This window comes from Micropterus salmoides, unplaced genomic scaffold (assembly GCF_014851395.1).
Source record: "Micropterus salmoides isolate LMB-PRFRI ecotype aquatic unplaced genomic scaffold, ASM1485139v1 Ms_hic_scaffold_8, whole genome shotgun sequence".
NCBI classification, from domain to species: Eukaryota; Metazoa; Chordata; class Actinopteri; order Centrarchiformes; family Centrarchidae; genus Micropterus; species Micropterus salmoides.
The window spans coordinates 37,840,373-37,860,498 of NW_024044570.1; the positions used below are offsets into that span (position 1 = coordinate 37,840,373).

The 20,126-nt window shown below is 40.4% G+C and overlaps 1 protein-coding gene across 2 annotated transcripts in view; it reads right to left on the reverse strand.

The window, feature by feature from the left end:
* carmil2 (capping protein regulator and myosin 1 linker 2) overlaps positions 1 to 20,126 on the reverse strand; it is a 94,146-nt gene that overhangs the window by 61,917 nt on the left and 12,103 nt on the right. For both annotated transcript variants that reach the window (XM_038706504.1, XM_038706503.1), the window contains exons 4-14: positions 14,889 to 14,948; positions 14,487 to 14,608; positions 12,622 to 12,719; positions 12,234 to 12,304; positions 11,990 to 12,063; positions 11,826 to 11,901; positions 7,604 to 7,692; positions 5,717 to 5,811; positions 4,737 to 4,823; positions 4,225 to 4,334; positions 3,655 to 3,732 (exon numbers count right to left, since the gene is read on the reverse strand). In XM_038706504.1, the coding sequence (XP_038562432.1) occupies positions 3,655 to 3,732; positions 4,225 to 4,334; positions 4,737 to 4,823; positions 5,717 to 5,811; positions 7,604 to 7,692; positions 11,826 to 11,901; positions 11,990 to 12,063; positions 12,234 to 12,304; positions 12,622 to 12,719; positions 14,487 to 14,608; positions 14,889 to 14,948 (960 nt within the window). The remainder of the gene's footprint in view (positions 1 to 3,654; positions 3,733 to 4,224; positions 4,335 to 4,736; positions 4,824 to 5,716; positions 5,812 to 7,603; positions 7,693 to 11,825; positions 11,902 to 11,989; positions 12,064 to 12,233; positions 12,305 to 12,621; positions 12,720 to 14,486; positions 14,609 to 14,888; positions 14,949 to 20,126) is intronic.

The window sequence follows — 20,126 nt, forward strand, 5'->3', positions numbered from 1 at the left end:
GCTTCCCCAATCGAGTCAAAGCAGTTGACAATATTTAGAAATTCAATCTAGCCTACTGGTCATGAACAGAGAGAAAAAACACCATGAAAGTGTTTACAACCATGTACCTTGGTTGTAATAGAGTTGAGATGCAATTTGTGGTTCCCTTTATGCTACAAAGCAAATGTTATATACAAAAATATTTAAATAATAAGCACAAATAAAACTATTTTACATGGTGGAGTGCTCAGGATGAATTTAGTCTCTCAATAGAGTCTCAGAGCCTTGGGGAAGAAGATGCTCTGCAGTCTGGTGGTGCAACAGCAGATACTGTATTTCTATATCTCTTCCCAGAAGGCAGCAGGGTGAACAGGCTGTGGCTGGGTGGGTACTGTCCTTTAGTATCCTTTGGGCTCTGTGTAGCCACCTCACCGATCCCATATCACTGATGCTCAGGAGATGGGTACCAATGATCTGAGCAGTTTTAATCACCTGCTGCAGAGCCCTCCGGTCCTGAGCCGTGCACATCCCATGCCAGTTAGTGATCAGTCAGGATGCTTTCTACTGCTCTTCTGTAAAAACTGACAAGAACTTGTCACAGGAATTTGGCCTTCTTAAGCTTGGCACAGCAGATGTCAGAAGAGTCCACCTGAGAGTGAATATGAGTAAAGCTGCTGGTCTTGATATCATCCCTGGCTGTGCACTAAAAACCTGTTCCAGTCAGCTAGTTGGTGTTATTACTGACATTTTTAACATCTCATTGTCATGGGAGAGCGTTCCCACCTGCTTCAAGACAGCCACCATCGTGCACTGGACAATACAGATGTACATCTCTCAGTAAATAATAACCATCAAGTATTAAGACAAGCCAAAGTATAAATACTATTTCATATTTGAAAATGTATATACAGGTGAAACTCAAAAAATTAGCATATCGTGCAAATTTCTTTCAGTAATTCAACTTAAAAGGTAAAACTATTATATAGACTCACTACATGCAAAGTGAGATATTTCAAGCCTTTATTTGATAATTTTGATGATTATTGCGTACAGCTTATGAAAACCCCAAATTCTAAATCTCAGAAAATTTGAATATTACATAAAAACTGAATATGTGACTGATGTAATCAATAAAGAAATCAATAAAAAAAAGGATTTTAAATACAGAAATGTCAGCCCTCTGAAAAGTATAATCATGCATATGTACTCAGTACTTGGTTTGGGCCCCTTTTGCATGAATTACTGCCTCAATGCGGCGTGGCATGGATGCTATCAGCCTGTGGCACTGCTGAGGTGTTATGGAAGACCAGGATGCTTCAATAGCGGCCTTCAGCTCTTCTGCATTGTTCGGTCTCATGTCTTTCATCTTTCTCTTGGCAATGCCCCATAACTTCTCTATGGGGTTCAGGTCAGGCGAGTTTGCTGGCCAATCAAGCACAGTAATCCCATGGTCATTGATCCAGGTTTTGGTACTTTTGGCAGTGTGGGCAGGTGCCACGTCCTGCTGGAAAATGAAGTCGGCATCTCCATAAAGCTTGTCTGCTGAAGGAAGCATAAAGTGCTCTAAAATGTTCTGGTAGACGGCTGCGCTGACTCTGGACTAATAAAGCACAGTGGACCAACACCAGCAGATGACATGGCTCCCCAAACCAACACAGACTGTGGAAACTTCACACTGGACTTCAAGCATCTTGGATTGTGTGCCTCTCCATTCTTCCTCCAGACTCTGGGACCTTGGTTTCCAAATGAAATGCAAAATTTGCTTTTCATCAGAAAAGAGGACTTTGGACCACTGAGAAACAGACCAGTTCTTGTTTTCTTTAGCCCAGGTAAGACGCTTCTGACGTTGTTTGTTGTTCAGGAGCGGCTTGATTTGAAGCCCATGTCCAGGACCCGTCTGTGTGTGGGGGCTCTTGATGCAGTAACTCCAGCCTCAGTCCACTCCTTGTGAAGCTCCCCCACACATTTGAATGGCCTTTTCCTGACAGACAATCCTCTCCAGGCTACGGTCATCCCCCGCTGCTTGTGCACCTTTTTCTTCTACACTTTTCAGTTCCACTTAACTTTCTATTAATGTGCCTTGATACAGCACTTTGAGAACATCCAACTTCTTTTGCAGTCACCTTTTGAGGCTTTCCCTCCTTGTGGAGGGTGTCAATGATGGTTTTCTGCACAGCTGTCAGGTCAGCAGTCTTCCCCATGATTGAATTCCACTGAACCAGACTGACAGACCAATTAAAGGCTCAGGAACCCTTTGCAGGTGTTTTGGATTAATTAGCTAATTTGAGTGTGACACTTTGAGCCTACAATACTGAACCTTTTCACAATATTCTAATTTTCTGAGATTTAGAATTTGGGGTTTTCATAAGCTGTATGTAATAATCATCAAAATGATATTAAATAAAGGCTTGAAATATCTCACTTTGCATGTAATGAGTCCATATAATATATTAGTTTCACCTTTAAAGTTGAATTACTGAAATAAATGAACTTTTCCACGATATGCTAATTTTTCGAGTTTCACCTGTAAAAGAAATCTGGGGGAGCTAGTCTGAAGGTTCGATGAACGATAGAAACACTGACATCCAATCAAAATTCATCCAATCACATGGCACCACTTTCAACATGGTAGATGGTATTGCAAAGACCAAGAGACTCATCATTAAGGTTCTAAAAACCTCACCCGTTTGATAAACAAACAATGTTTATAAAGATGCTATCAAGAAGAATGGCAGAAGGGGACCATTATGAATAGCTAAAGCAAACACACGAGGCAACTTGCAGCTAACCCTGACCGGAAACTGTGCAGCGCATACTGGGCTCTCCCTCACCTGACGCTGAAGCACTGCAGTTTCAGGTGAGGAGAGGTTGATGTGCGGGTTCAAAATGGCTTGGAGCTAAACTGCAGACAAAGTTTTGTTAGACTTAAGTTTGTGTGAAGGTCTATTAAGACTTGGAAACAAGGGAAAGGGTCTAATTAGTATGAATAGGATTGGAATGTTGAACAGACCTCATTGCATGAAAAGATGTAGAATATTTTAATATAAGGTTTGAATGGAGTTTCTATCTGTGATTATGAATAAGCAGATAATACTTAAGTCCATCCATCCGTCGTCAACCGCTTATCCTGCGTAATACTTGAAATCACAGTATAAATTTATACACGAAGGTAGCCCCAGAATTAAAACTGAAAATACAGGATTAGAACATGCTGTCACTCTCAAACTGACTGACAGGTGTAAAATGCAGGAAATTAATACTTCAAAATACTTTTAGTATAGCCACAGTATGAGCTGAGCATAGTTTTGTTTAAATTTTTTCCTTCATTTTCAAATTTCCTAATGCAATTTGCAAGCTTTTTGAGGGCCCTCCCCGTTTTTTTTTTACAGTAGTGTCAGAGTAATCCGACACAGTAGGAGTCATTGTTGAAAATGTTTACTATACTAACTCCATTTAGTACGGCACTATTTATTTGAACCATTTGTCATATTATGTTGCCTAATTATACCGCATAAGTTAGGAAGTAATAGGTAATTATGTTCTGTTAACCATCTTTGAATGTTATTCTGATATCATGTGAAAGCTGAATGTTCCAAACTATTCCTTCAGGTGAAATCAAACAGCCTTAGGGCAGGGAAGCGGATACAACATTTGTTTAAACTGTCTCTCACTGACCGTGTCCAGAGGGCAGTTGGTATCACTGAGGTCCAGATGAGATAAGGAGTTAGTACTCGACAAGAACTTGAAGAGAAACTGGAAGACACACCAAACACACATAATAAATATGCATACTGTGTAAGCATGGTTTGCTGTGGAGTGCACAATTAAAGTGTTGCTTGAAAGTACATTGATTCATCTTATTTTCACAAAATAACTGGATTATGTAGAAGATCCCTCCCTGTATATATACCAGGACTTTCAGCTTTTTCGTATATACATATTAAAACAGATACAATAGATCCAACAGGAATTCATATTCATTCATACCCAGAAGTGACCTGACTTGAAACAATTAAACCCTATAGTTGACTCCAGACTTGCAAATACAATTTAAGTAAAAAGGTACATTGTTGTAACCTCAAGAAAACTGGACAAATCCTTTTTTGAATTACAGCTCCACTTCTGGATTTATATATACAGTATGTGCATTGTATGTGTATCTACGTGGGTATTATTTGTATGTAAAATAATCTTCAATCCACAACATTTGATATGAAACATACACACACATAGAGCAGAGTGTACCGTGGCTTCTTCAGTAACCAGACTGCCTGGGTTACCAGACAAATCGAGGTGGGTCAGAGATGCTGATAACATCTGAGTGGAGGATAAAACCTGACTCAGACAGCCAAGACCTGGAAAAAGACCATGAAGAGATGGCAATCATGGTATTCAAGGAGGATTATTGGATGCAAAGGCAATTTTGTGAAATCATTGCATTTAGTTTGAAATTTCATTGATGGCTGTAGGCTACAGATCCCAAAAACCACAACCCTTTCAATCTTTGATCATTCTGAGAAGGAAGAGCAGGATGGAGAACTGCAGGACAGAAGTCGGAGAATTAGGAGTAGGAGGAGGTAAATGCAGGTGTATGATGTCAGATAGTACACTGTCCAGGTGACATCCACCACCTATTTATACCCTCCACCCTCCATACTGCTCTTCCTCCTGGTTTATAAAAATAAAATAAAATACAGACTAAAGTGTGTTGTTGTAAAATGTGTAGTTTGTGTATGTCCATGTGTTTGTGTGTGTACCTCTAGCAGTCATTGATACCCGGGACAGAGAAAGGTGCTTGAGTCCTTCAGCTAGATTCCCCAACTCCTGACTGAGAGCTATTACACCTAGCAACGCAAACACAACACACACAAAATATATCTACAATCCAGGAAACATGTTGGCTGTTCTAAAGTACCCTTTATGCACAAGAAATATTAAATCAATAACGTTCATTTAAAATGACTGATATGATTGAAGTCGCCGTTCCTTGACTCTTTTCACAGCAGATATTTTGACTTGTCAAAACAGGAACAGCACAGCTGGAATAAATAACATTAATGATTGCTATATTCCATTTAAGTGAGCCAGTTCCCGGGCTCAGTATCCGGTATTGTGCATGCTCACTCACTGACATGATACTTAATGTCATATAAGGAGCTGATCACTGATTTCAGGAAGAAGGAGATAAAGACACACACTCCAGTCTACATCAGTGGAGCTGAGGTGGAGCAGGTGAACAGTTTCAGGTTCCTGGGAATAAACATCATCTCTCCATGCTGGTGAAGAAAGCTCAGAAACGACTTAAAGAAGCTTAAGAAGGCCAAATTCCCGTCAGTTTTTACAGAGGAGCAATAGAAAGCATCCTGACTGGAAACATCACTAACATGGGATGTGCACGGCTCAGGACCGGAGGGCTCTGCAGCGGGAGATTCAAACTGCTCAGAAGATCATTGGTACATATATCAGCTATAGTGTTAAGTGGATGGTTAACATGGAAAAGAAGTGTTGAATAAAGATGCTTAAGTTGATTTCAGCTCTTAATGTTGGTATGTAGGTGTTTTAATGAGAATGTGGATCTTTCAGATCAATTTTAACCTATGATCTTGTTCCACATTTTATTGTGTGACATGTAATGTGGGCACTGGTCTTGGTCTTAGCCCCTAAAAGTCTTGGTCTTGTCTAGGTTTGGGTGGTCTTGACTACAACACTACTCAGATGTGATATCTAAAAAACCCACCTTTGTCTTCGATTGGATTTCCTGAGAGGTTGATGGATTGCAGGGTAGAGGAGGTGTGCTCCCGCAAGGCAGCTGCCATTTTAATTGCAAAGTCTCTGCAGCAGAATAACAAAGTTACTTCTCAACCTCAGTCAATGCCTGTAAACCATACTGTAAATTAGAAGTAATATTCATGTTTTAAATGGCAAAACTAGTCAGCTGTAATGATTGCAATCTCTCCAAGTAGTAACAAGAATCTGCTCGGGGTCCCAGGAACTGTACCTTGGACAGCAATCATGACACGCTTTGGGACCTATTTTAAATGTGCAAGCCCAAAGACCAGGAGAAAATGGTCAGCACAAAATGAAAAATGATGCAAAGTGTGTACACGGACTGTGTGGGCATCTCAAGGCACACCTTGTTTGGTTCATGTAGGTGCAAAACGGATCACAGAGTTTCTTGGAGGAAAATGACATCACCAGAGAGTGCCTTTAAGTTTGCCAGTACCTTACCCCTTTTCACCAAATGATTAAATCCTTTAACTGTCCATGTGACCACAGTGAGCTATCTGGTAGTGGTCCCAATAATATATAATAACTCATATTTGAGTCACAAAAAATTTATAAATGCAGCTGCAAAAACTTTGCACTCATAGCTTAAAGTGTTTGAATTTAATTATAAGTTTAACTATTCTATTTATTAATTTCCCCTACTCTTTCATTCATTTCTATCCGTGGGTTGTCTCTGGTTTTCTATCCCTCCCTCTTTATTGGGTGTTTTGATTTGGGATTATTTGGGATGCCTTAAGTGTGTGCTCTTCTTCATTCTTAGTGAAAAAAAAGACCTCACCACCAAAATACCAACAACTCACTATTTGCTGCCTCATTTGAAAGAAACTCCCACCTGCAGTGATGGGAAGTTTAAGTCTTTTTACTCTCTCGGAGCTTTAAATCTCGGTTAGTAAAGTGAGCAAATATTTTTTGGAGTAATTGTGTTCATTTCGTTCATTTTAACTAGTTAGTGCAGCGCTGTAGCTCTCATGTTGGTGATGTAAAAAGAGTGCTGTTCTCAAACACTGAAGGCTACATTTTTTGCTTTGTTTGCTTCAGTTGACAAAGTATAATGCACTAATTCACTTCATCATCACTTGATCATTCTGTGTCTTTATCCTATACAGTCCCAGTGCCACAACCAATTCAAACCATATGAAAACCAAGTAGGTGCAAAGATGCACCTCAGTAAAGTGACTTGTGACCTGAATCCTCTGCTGATACAGTCAAGATGTCATATGATTGGTTAAGACACAGCACAAAAACAGCACTTGCTCGCTTTGAGCAAGACAACTACTTTTCTCATATTTCAAATAAATAAATCATGAGTATACTACCAGACCAGCCAACGATAACTTACATACTACTATAACAAAACTTCACCGAGCTAAGCAACAGGCAATGCCTATGGTGAGACCAAAGATTCTGTTAAACACCAGTTGGCATGCCTTTGGAGGGTCAGAAACAATTCTCTTCCTGGAAGTGAACTGCATGCAGCTCTCTTGTCCAGCCGTGTCGACAATCATCTGACGTAGACTTTGCGGCCCCCCTACCCAGCTGGGGCCCTGGGCTGGCCGCCCCCATGCTCCAACGCTACCTCCGCTTATGCCCAAGACCCATAGTTTTGAGTGACGAACTAATAATTTCTGTTTCTGTCCTCTACTGAATAAGCCTATGCAGCTGTCCAAGACCATCCACACGTGTGAAAATGAATGAATCGCTCACTGAGACTACTTGTTACTCACAAGTCATGTAAACATTATTCAAAATCGTTTATAAATGACACTACCCACCTGTTTCTACAGATGGCAAGCTGACTGCATTGATTTGCATAATGGCACTTTTTTTTTAAACTTACAGTTTGAGTCCACTGGCCTCCAGTGAGAGCTCCTCCAGACTAGGAGATCTGGACAGCAGGAAGGTCAGCTGCTGCTGGATGTCTACTGACTGAAGGGAGAGAGACAGACAGTCCAAAATGATCAACCTGCTAGATCAGCTACTGGCTTGGCTGCTCATTAGCTTCCGAGGCTAACTAGCATGCCAGGGCTAGCATACCCACTGGATTAGCTACTGGTTTTGCTGGTCATTTGCTTCTGAGGCTAGCTGGTGACTTTCTTCTTTTGAAATTCATTACAAATCACATTAAATGGTTATCTTGGATAGCATCATAGTTTGAAATGAAATATCAAACAAATTTTAAATCAAACTAATACTTTTGCTTTTACTTAAAATTTCAGTAAATTAAGAGATGCCCCAGCAGTGGTGCCGGTTTGTGCCTGGCTTATAATATAAAATAATAATAATAACAATAATTATTATTATTATTATTTCTATAGCACTTTTCAGGATACTCAAAGACACTTTACAGCAAAACCAGTACATTAAGTACATTAAAAACAAGTGAAGCAATAAAATCGATACAATACATAAATAAATACAAATACACAAAGCGAGCGAGATCATAAAACTAGCAAATAACAGCAGGTGAAATGTAATATTATTCCAGGGTGGAGGCTAATACAAAAAGGTAGGTTTTGGTAAGTGATCTGAATGTGTCCTGGTCAGTACAGTCACAGACGAGTATGGGTAAGGAGTTCCAGAGTGAGGGGGCTGCAATGGTGTAACCTCTGTGAGGTAGGAAGGGGCCTGGTTATAGAGGGCTTTGTGAGTGAGGAGGAGGACTTTATACTGATCGCGTTGGTAAACAGGGAGCCAGTGGAGATTCTGGAGGGCAGGGGTTATGTGGTCATGGGCGCAGGTGAGGAGGCGGGCAGCAGAGTTTTGGATGTATTGAAGTTTATTTAGGGCGTTGGCAGATGAACCATAGAGGATTGGTAGGCAGGTTTATTGTCACAATATAACAAGTTATAGAGTGAAATTGAGTTTTGTAGCTCCCTTCTGCTACATAGCAGAACATTAATACAGAATCAATTATGAAAAATGGTAAACAGAAATAAACTACCATCACTGGAGCAGTGCTGAGGATGAATTAAGAGTTTAAGTGTCTGATATCTTGGGGGGAAAAGCTGCTCTGCAGTCTGGTGGTGCGGCAGCAGAAACTTCTATATCTCTTCCCAGAAGGCAGCAGGGTGAACAGGCTGTGGCTGGGTGGGTACTGTCCTTTAGTATCATTTGGGCTCTGCAGGCACCTCACCTCACCGATATCACTGATGCTCAGGAGATGGGTACCAATGATCTTCTGAGCAGTTTTAATCACCCACTGCAGAGCCCTCCGGTCCTGAGCCGTGCACATCCCATGTTAGTGATGTTTTCAGTCAGGATGCTTTCTATTGCTCCTCTGTAAAAACTGACAAGAACTTGATACGGGAATTTGGCCTTCTTAAGCTTCCTCAAGAAATACAGTTCACCAGCATGGAGATGTGAGGTGACCATGTCAGGTTCTCTGTGATGCTGATTCCCAGGAACTTAAAACTATTCACCTGCTCCACTGATGTAGACAGGAGTGTGTGTCTTTATCTCCTTCTTCCTAAAATCAGTGATCAGCTCCTTGGTTTTGCTGACGTTGAGCAGTGGGTTGTTCTCTGAGCACCACTCTACAAGATTATGAATTTCCTCCCGATATTGTTTGAAATCCGGCCGATGATGGTGGTGTCATCCGCAAACTTCACAACAGAGTCCTCTCCATGTTGGGGGATGCAGTCGTGGGTGTACAGCGTGAACAGGAGGGGGCTGCACACACAGTTCTGGGGGGCTCCGGTGTTGAGCACTAGAGTGGAGGAGGTGAGTCCACCAATCCGAACTGACTGGGGTCTGTTTGTGAGGAAGTCCAATATCCAGGAGCTGGTTACCTGGCTGAGAAGGTGGAGGTGTGCAGCTCTGTATCTAACAGCTCTCTGTGTCTGCTACTCCTGACTGTTGCATTGCTCACTGCCATATTTCATACTGGTCTGCAGTCAGTAAACAGCAGACCGGTGATGGGGCAGTGGATGAGACACATGCTTTTGGTGTGAGAGACCCGGGTTCGAGTCCACTGTGAGACACCAATGTGTCCTTGAGGGAGACACTTAACCCCAAGTTGAGTAGCCAGAGGCGTGCTTTGGATAAAAGCATCAGCTAAATGAGTAAATGTCAGTAAACAGTTGAAAATCACGCACGCGTTGATGCATTGTAGCAGTCTACATGACTAACTTAACAGATTGCATTTCCTGTGACTACTTCAAAATAAAAGCCGTGTGTTTTGCCCCTTAAATGCTTTTATTGTGAATATGCTGCATTAGTAGTAACTTAATGCAGCATTTTTTCACAGCTTACACTGCATCATGATAAAGCTGCAATCGTGGTGGGACAGTCACACAACACGGCGCGTGCCTGCTCTTCACGCAGAGGACAAAAGCATAACACACCCGGAACTCAGTTTTCATTATTTCGTTCGTCTTTGTTAATGATAATAACCTTGATAGGATCCTTATCCTTAACAGCTTACATGATAAAGTATTTATCGTATGCAAGCCAAACTATAGAGCAAACTCACACTCACAATTAGTGTAATTAAATAGCATTTTTGAACCTGCAACTTATCTAATAGAGAGAGGCATTATATATGGTATTACTTTATCACACATTTACATGAGTTGACAGATAGCATTTAAAGTAATACAAAAGAACTCAGCAGGAACACAGTCTGGCCTAAGTAAAGTGTCTAAAATCTAGAATTACAGTAACTTTTGTTCAACAGAGGAGAAGTGGAAGAAGAGAATATGTCTGACGCTTTTTACTTGCTAAGATCTTGGCTTCTTGCATACCCTGTTGGCTAAGCCTACCCTGTCTTTCAATCCTAGTGACGTCCCTGTCTATTGGCAGTTAAATGAAACTGCAGCTTACATGTATTCCAACGCAGACTTAATGGCCTTTTTATATCTATCCTATTACCCTATCCATCTCGGCTGGACCTGGGCATTCTAAGGCCCTTATGATGGTTCTGCCTGGCCCGGGCGTTTTAAGACAAACCACACCACTTTATTTAATGAGCTAAAAACATTACCTGGCATTTATTTTGATTTGCTTGTGTGTCATGACTGTGCTTCTTCCTGTCACAGTTGACATTGACGTTAGCGTTTGAAGTCATAGCGTCATCTGCTGCTGCATCTGAGGCACGTAAGGTTGTGTGAGTGGGGATTTTAAAATTGTTTGTGCAACGCAGTCGATGGAGGTACAATATGGAGTCACCTGCTACAGATGAGCATTAAAAAGCGTAAGGTCGATGCCAAATGTAGAGAGTTTAATAGTTCATGCACTGCCAAGAAATCTTTCACTGTGGTTGGTATTAAAACTGTGTGCTTAGTTTGCAATGAACATGTTGCTGTATTCAAAAACTACAACTTGAGTCGTCACTTTGAGACAAAACAGGAAACACAAAACAAGAAATACAGAAGAAACAGAAGATGTAAAGGTGAGGGAAGCCAAGGGATGTTAGCTAAGCTACAAAAACAGCAAGGTCTTTTTACAAAGCTTCATGCAATGAAGGAAGACAATGTATGTAACAGTTATGTATAAGTAATGTGAGTACCGTCACGTTGTGTTGCATGTTGGGAGTGCCACCTTGTGAGGTACGCACTCTGTTTATCTGCGAGCTTTCTGGTTGCTATGGTGGTTATCTGATTACGATTTACCATTTAGTTTAGAGCTCACAGTTTTGCAGTGGCTGGGTGCGAGATCTGCTCATTTACAAGCCGGCAAACTGCGAGAGCTCAGTCATACTGGCAAGGGTAAGAAGGCACTTTTTGGTCCTCTTATTAAACCATAGAAAAATGCTAAACTTTCAAAAAATTCAGCTAAGTTATCTTATAGAGTCACTGGCAGTGGGTTGATCAGTCACATTATTAATAAAATCAATTTTTTTTACATTGTGTCACCTTTTGCACAGGGTATAAAATTCTTCTTCTTACATATTAAGTGCATCTTCTACGTTTTCTGTCAGTGTGCAGGCAGCTTTTCCATTAATGCCATTGTGGACTTTGTCTGCACGCACCTCTCTTCTTTTAAAATTCAAGAGCACAAACCCTTTAACAATTCTTTAAAAACAGAAAAACACATACAAATGAACTAATAAGAAAGCATACCAGTTTGAGTTCTTTGCAGTAGATCTTGGTAAACCACTGGTTGAAAGACAGAGCTGCAACTGTTAATGCCAAGTCCCTGAGAGGAAAGTTGAGGAGAAATGAGATGAATTTGTAAGGAGTATGCAAGGTAAGATTGGATGAAACAGAACAGTACTGTGTCTCACCTGCTGTCTAAGTGGCTGAAGTCCTGCAGGTTGAAATGTCTACACTTGTTGATGTAGTAGATGTTGTCAACATCCTGCCAAAACAGTTAACCATGCCTTATTTGGATTCACCAGTGCTAACATTTTAGTTACTGGGAAGTGGCTGTAAAGTGTTGAATAAGTAGTTTATGGCAAAATTTCCTTGTAAAGTTTGGTAGTGGCATATATTGAAGTGTTTGTATGTTGCATTACAGTAGTTACTTACCCACTGAATCTCCTCTCTAAATGTCATCTCATTGAAATCACACAGAGCAGCATAGGTATCAGAGAATCCTCCTGGGGAACACACATTCAAACACACTATCGATCTGCAAAAACATGAGTCTCCTTGAAACGCAACTCAATGATCATCTTGCTAAATGTGCAAATCTGCTACTTACAAATAAGTACAAAAACATTACTTCTACTAGATACATAGCTAATATTGAAATCACAAGGTAAGGTCAACTAACAGGTGATGGTCAGACACCAGTCTGTCAAAAAGCTGACAATGTTATATTCAGCTTCATCAGAGTACAAATGGTTTCTTACATGTCAACATAGACAATGACAATATAGCCAAAGACCTGTACTGTAAAATTCAAGGCACATACCACAGGGGCCAGGCTGACTATTCAGCTGCTCTTCTATTACACCAGTCAGTGTGAGGAGTCTTTGCTGGAGATCTGGAGGAATTGTCTTTAACAGCTTTCTGAGGATTGAAGGGCAACAAATATATTGTTTAAGACTGACATACTGTATAACAAGACAAATGGCCCTACCGTCCACCCAGCGCACAGCAAGTGTCAAAGCAGTGTTTCCAACCAACGCAGTTGTCATTTTTCCATGCAGCAAGTATGTTGTGTAAGTAGCAAATTTACTTGCAACCATCTGTGCGCCCATTGGTCTTAAAATGAGGTGTGGTTTGTTGACGCTTGCTATCTTGAGGCAGCAGAATGTGAATTCGCCATTAAGCAACAAAAACTTGGCGCAGTATTTTCCTGTTATTTAAAGGGTGCATTATTCAGACAGCAAGATGCGCAGGCATAGGCGACTTTTAGTGATCGCACTTATATCAGCCTTCTTCTAAATTTATGTCATTCTCTCGCTAATTTGGTTTTCAGAAAAGAAGGCAGTGGGGGCAGGAGGCAGACAGGGCACCTGTATTTAACACTGACACGTACCAGCTAAAAGAGAGGCGGCTAAAAGGAGCACATATTGGCACAGTAGCATCCTGGCTCTCGTTAAATCTACATCTGTCCACTGCAGAGGCTCTATCCACCTGGAGGAGTAACTTGTATAAATTTGTGTATTAGTACAGTATTATAACATTGAATAAATAGTTTAATGTTAGTATAATACTAACGTATTTGGGCTATAAGGTAACACTTTATTTAGTTAATGTCTGCCTACAGATTGTTTATCGTAGCTCTATTTGTAACATTTCAACAGCTCATTAGTTGAGATTCAACATTTCAACTGATTCACAAATAAAACTGTTTTCTGTCTTGTTAAGATATGATTAGGGCTAAGATTAGTGATTCATTATACGTATAGATAATAGTATCCTATATAGCTTACCACTATTATAATATTAATTCCAATTACAGCAGTTCCATTATGATACGTTCTCATTCATTAAATGTGTGTGTGTGTGTGTGTGTGTGTGTGTTCATGTCGGAATGTGGAAACATGTACAGTACTACAAAGATGTGTTGGATTGTCATTGTCATCCAAGTATGCTGAAACAGTTTGAAGCTTTCTATTACAAAGTGATTTTGTACACACACACAGTTTGTGCACCGGAGATCCACCCCCTTGATAAGTGACTTGCAGGAAAGCAAATCCATCAGGAGTAATATTTTTCCATACCGTGTTTTGTTTACAAGCAATGCAACACATTAAAATTTCAATATATGAAACTGTGCACTCATATTAGCTCGACTGAGGCATGGAAACAGTCTCAGTTTAAATATAATTCCTACTGTTCACCTTATTTTTTAGAATAAATTTCAATGGATGTGAGTTTTAATTACAAAACAAATTAAATATGATTCCCAATTAAACTGTACAACATAGTTTTGGCATTCTTTTGCAAAAACAGATATCTCTGTTTTTTTATTATCCTAAATCATAGTTCTTTTTGTGTGTGCTCCAGGGAGTATCAATCAAACATCTCATTTTTATTAAGGAGCTATATGTAGTTTTAATAATGAAATTAATTAATTGTGTGAATCCACTTCTGTTTCCTCTGTTTCCTCTGATGGCCAGAATGTATATTAATTTGCCACCCATCTCTTTACTGGGTGGAAAGTGAATATTTTAACCTCATAGGTTTCAGCATCTGCAACTGGACCCAAAAGAGGGATTCTGTATGTAAAGACAGAAATTCTAATTCTGCATGTAGAATATGAGGTAATAGCGGATCTGCTCACTGGTGTGCATTCAGACATGTAACAGGCTTTGGAGTTAGACCCACCCTGGAGACGAATCAGGGAAGATCCTCTTCAGTGAAGCAGTCATGTGACTGACCATGGCCTCAAGATCTTCAACATGTAACACACTGAAAGACAGAGTCTGCCTGTCTGTCTCCAACACAATCTGCAACACACAGATTACATCATACCCTTACGATGCTTACTTTCAGGAAAACATGTTTTTGGGTTTACAGCTATAGAAACTGAAATATTTAATCTCAAAATATTTCACAATATTTACAGTATATTGCTCTCCTATATAATGGCCACCAGTGCGTTACTGAGGAAAAGACAGGTTGAACAACAGGTCAACGGGGTAAAATATATGCTAACAAAAAAGAAAAAAACGATGATTACATATTATAAAAGTTTGATTTTCATAAGAAATGACAGTAAGAGTGTACCTGTGTGAGACTTTGAATGTTGATGGAACATATCTCCAGGTAGCTGAAAGTGCTCTCCACCTGTACACAGACAACATCTTCCATCATCTCTCAAGCTTTGATGCCTTTGTCCTAAAACCAGCCTGTCATCACCAGTAAAACAACCCTATATATAGTTTCCCACAGAGAACTCTGCTCTGAACTGACTGAAAACAGCTGTTTGTAGTCCAGCCGGGAAATGCGCATCATATAACGCTCGCCAAGCAGCTACTCCAACACGCCCTCAAAAACACCGGGGGAAAAACAGTGAGCTGCAGCACACAGCTCTCCCTACCAAACACTAGCTACCCTCCAGGCAGTCAGTGGACATAAAGTTGTTCCTGTGATGTAGAGACAGAGCTCAGTTAAAACTTTATGGATGAAAGATACTTTTGTTACAGATTAATAACTCACCACTCTGAAACTCTCCTCCAGTCCATGTTGCCAAGCTGGTATGGGGAACATATACAGCTGAAACGAACCCGTGTTTACCGGCTTCTCACTGACCTGCCCTTCTCTGCTTCTGATTGGCTAGTAGTCCTTAACTAGGAACTGTGCATGTGCAACTCCCAACAAAGATCATTTAGAGACAAGATGTATCACTCCATAGCTAAAACAAAGCCTTCAACACAGGGTGAAAAGAGGAGCTGCAGCTAAAACTATTAAATATATTTCACACAAAAGGAAAAAAATATAGAAAGGTCCAGAAGAAATGTAAGTAACATAACTTTGCAACCCTTTTGCAACACTCCTGCAATCCCAATCAATGAATGCAATCCCTCAGCTTTATCTTGTGATACATAAAAGAGGTCAGAATAATCCGTTTAATAGGTCAAAACAAGTAAGGAAAAAATAAATAATATAAAAAGGTTTATAAATGCCACATATTTCAAACATCATCATAAAATATGTTAAAGGTTGTTTGTGTAATTGGTTTGGTTTAGAGATTTTAATATGTGATTGTGATTTACCCTGACAGGTTGCTTGTTTATAACCAGGTAACCTCTCCATAGACTCAGTACCTAAGACAGAGAGACATGGTTAGAAGGAGAGACAGACAGATATGGGACAGACAGGTCAATGGTTGTATGTTGCTTTTGATGTACAGTACCAGAGTTATTGTGTTTTAATTTGTGTTAATTTGAGGTTTTAAAATTACATTTGCCTCTCCGGGAATCATCACCTTATTGTGGTGGAGAAGTTTGTGTCCCTATGAACCTGAGTTCTGTGTTATTTGGAGCTTGTTGCTCCTGGCAGGGTCTCCCATGAAAAAGTGGTCTTGGCGGAGGGGCCAGACTAACAATAACAATATAGACATATTTACAAATAGTGCAGTGAGCAGAGTGCAAAGGATGCAAGAGTAAAGTTATTATTATCATTAATTATGTACATGTCGGAGGTGGATGTGATATGCAGGTACACATACACATGCATGCATACATGTACACATGTAGACAGTGCGATGGAGCATAGTGCAAGGATGCTGGAATAAATAAGATAGTATTTTGTGCAAGTGTTATGAACTTGAGGTAGGTGGGTGCACAGGAATTGTTCCTGACACTGTGAGTCAGAAATCAGCTGTTCATCAGAGTGATGGCTTGTGGGAAGAAACTGTTCCTGAGTCTGTTGGTTTTGGCGTACAGTGCTCTGTAGCGCCTACCAGAGGGGAGAAGTTGGAACAGGTTGTGTCCGGGGTGAGATGGATCTGCAGTGATGTTTCCTGCCCGTTTCCTGGCTCTGGAAATGTATAAGTCCTGAACGGAGGGCAGGTTGGCACCGATGATCTTTTCTGCAGTCCTGACTGTCCGTTGTAGTCTGCTGCTGTCCTTTGTGGTGGCAGATCCAAACCAGACAGTGATGGAGGTGCAGAGGACAGACTGGATGATGGCTGTGTAGACCTGGATCAGCAGGTCCTTAGGCAGGTTGAGCTTCCTGAGCTGACGCAGGAAGTACATCCTCTGCTGGGCCTTCTTGATGATGGTGTCAGTGTTGGGCTCCCACTTCAGGTCTGAGATATGGTGGAACCCAGAAACCTGAAGGATTCCACAGCAGACACAGGGCTGTTGAGTATGGTGATGGGGGGTAGAGTGGGGGGGCTCCTCCTGAAGTCCACGGTCATCTCCACAGTTTTGAGCATGTTAAGCTCCAGGTTGTTCTGACCGCACCAGAGAGCCAGCTGATCAACCTCCCGTCTGTAGGCTGACTCCTGAGGTGCAGTCGTTGGTGTGGGGAGAGCACACACCCCTGGGGGGCGCCAGTGCTGTTAGTCCGGGTGCTGGATGTGATGTTCCCCAGCCTCACCTGCTGACTCCTGTCAGTCAGGAAGTCTGTGATCCACTGACAGGTGGAGGCTGGCACAGTGAGCTGGGTGAGTTTGGTGCTGACGATATCCGGGATGATGGTGTTGAACGCCAAGCTGAAGTCCACGACCAGGATCCTTGCATTTGTCCCTGGAGAGTCGAGGTGTTGCAGGATGTGATGCAGACCCAAGTTGACTGCATCATCAACTGACCTGTTAGCCCTGTAGGCAAACTGCAGGGGGTCCAGCAGGGGCCTGTAATGTCCTTCAGGTGGGCCAACACCAGTCTTTCAAAGGACTTTATGACTACAAATGTCAGGGTGACAGGCCTGTAGTCATTTAGTCCAGAGATGGAGGGTTTTTTGGGATGAAGTCCAATATTTATTTATTTGTTTTTTATTTTTTTTATTTTTATTTTTTTATTATCTTTTATTGAAAAAGCATGTTGAATTTCACAATTGTTCGACATATGGAGTACATTACGTTGCTTTACCATTTTTAACTTTCTATTACATTAACATCAGAACTCAGGTGTGGGTGGGGGGAAACCAAATTACTTCCATAATATCTATGTTATTCATTTTACCTTTCGAATCTGTGCACATTTAGTAAGAAGCAGCAGTGATTACAAAAAAAAATCTGATCTAACAGGCTTAACATATTCCGTCCACTTGGACCATATCCTATAGAAAGTGTCCCTCTGCACTTTGAGTGAAAAGGACAGTTTCTCCATTGTGTAGATCTCTTGCACAATGTTTATCCAGTCCTCAGTTGTTGGTGGTTCTGGTTTGAGCCATCTCCTCGTTGTAACCCATTGTATGTATGTATATGTGTTCCCAACATTCTTTTGCGATTTTCAGATTACCTTCTTTTTCCCATTTCGCTTTGACATAGTGTGTGCTGTCTTTTTTACACCGCAGGATGCTGTTGTATAACCTGGATATAATTTTGTTTTGTGCCCCTAATTTTGGAGTTAATGATATAAATGTTTCCACGAATCCTAGGTTGTTTAAATTCACTTTCAGGTCCTGGTTAAAATAGTGTCTGATCTGAAGATACCTGAAGTCAGCAGAGCCTAATCCATGTTTTCTTTGCAAGGATACAAAAGATTGGAGTGCCCCCTTGTGGACAAATGAATAATGATCCGTCAATCCTTTTAAAATCCAATTTTTAAATCTATCGTCATGCTGATTCGGGGTAAAATACGAATCGTACGCACACCATTTTAGGATCTTTGAAGTGTCTTCCAAACCACAAATCTAAAATGCTTCATTCCAAGCAGCTATCATTACATGTGAAATGGGTTCATCTGTTAAAAGAATCTTATTCTGCAATTTGATGTCAGCTAATAAAGCTTTAACTGGTATTGCTTCAACAGTTGTCCCCTCCACATCTTTCCATCCTGCAGTGTAATATGAAGAACACAAACATATTAATGGTCTTAACTGTGCAGCACAATTGTATTCTTGTAAACAAGGAAGACCACAACCTCCTTTATCTTTCTTCAATTAATTCTGGATTTCTTCCCTTTCCAAATATATTTCGACAGCATTCTATCCCACTCTACAAATTGTTTTTGAGGTATGAATATTGGTAAGCACTGGAATAAGTAGAGCATTCGGGGGTGAATATTTAATCTTATTGAATCAATCCTGGAACGTAAATCCAAAAAAGGTATGGTATTCCATCTTTGTATATCCAATTTTATTGCTAAATACAAAGGGCCATAATTAGCTTCAAACATTTTAGCGAAGTCTCGGTGTAATACCACCCCCATTTCCATTTATAACTATCCTTGATTTCTTCTGGCGGGTCATAGTTCAGAGTTAATACCTGTGTTTTATTTACATTAACCTTGTACCCTGAAAAAGAGCCATATTCTAGTAGTAGTTCAATGATTTTAGGAACAACCTGTGTGGGGTAAGATATAGTCAATAGTAAATCATCAGCAAAAAGTGCCAATTTTTGCTCCCCACCTACTGTTCTTACTCCAGTTATATCCTTTCTCTGCCTGATCCACTGGCTTAGAGGTTCGATAAACAAGGCGAAGAGGAGAGGCGAGATGCAACACCCTTGTCGAGTCCCGCGTTCCAATCTGAATGATTCAGTGAGGTCTCCGTTAATTTTGATTCTAGCAGTTGGGTTATTGTATAACCCTGAAATAACATCAATTCCAGATTTATCAAAACCAAATTTTTCAAGCACCTTATATAAAAAGGACCACCTCACCGAATCAAATGCCTTTTCGGCGTCTAAACTCAATACTAAGGTCTCTAATTTTTGCTTATCAACCTGCCTCATTATGTGTATAACCCTCCTAATGTTGTCTTGAGTCTGTCTTTGTTTGATGAAACCTGTCTGATCTTTATGTATTAACCCTGGTAAAATTGTTTCTAATCTTCTTGACATGATAGAGGTGAACAACTTATAGTCTATATTCAGAACACTAATAGGACGATAGTTGCAGTAGTACATTGCAATCCATCCTTTCCTTCCTTTGGGATGATAGAAATTAGTGCTTCATTCTATGAGGGTGGGACGATCTTATTGTCCATCACCCAATTAAATGTTTTCAGCAACGTTGGGGCCAAAAAATCCTGCATTATTTTGTACCATTCCAGACCAAATCCATCTGCCCCTGCCATCTTCCCTCCCTTCAATCTTTTAATTGCCAACTGAATTTCTTCTTTAGTTATTGTGGATAATAACTTTTTATTTTGTTCCTTTGTCACTGTTGGTAACTCAAGTTCAGACAGGAAGGTATTAATATCCTGGTCATTGTCTATATGAGGTTGAGAATATAGTGTCTTATAATACTCCAGAAAGAATGAGTTTGTTCTGTATGTCCATGGTGTTCAAATCATCTATTTCTTTTTTCAATTTTATTATATCCGATTTAATATTACCATTATGAGACCCAG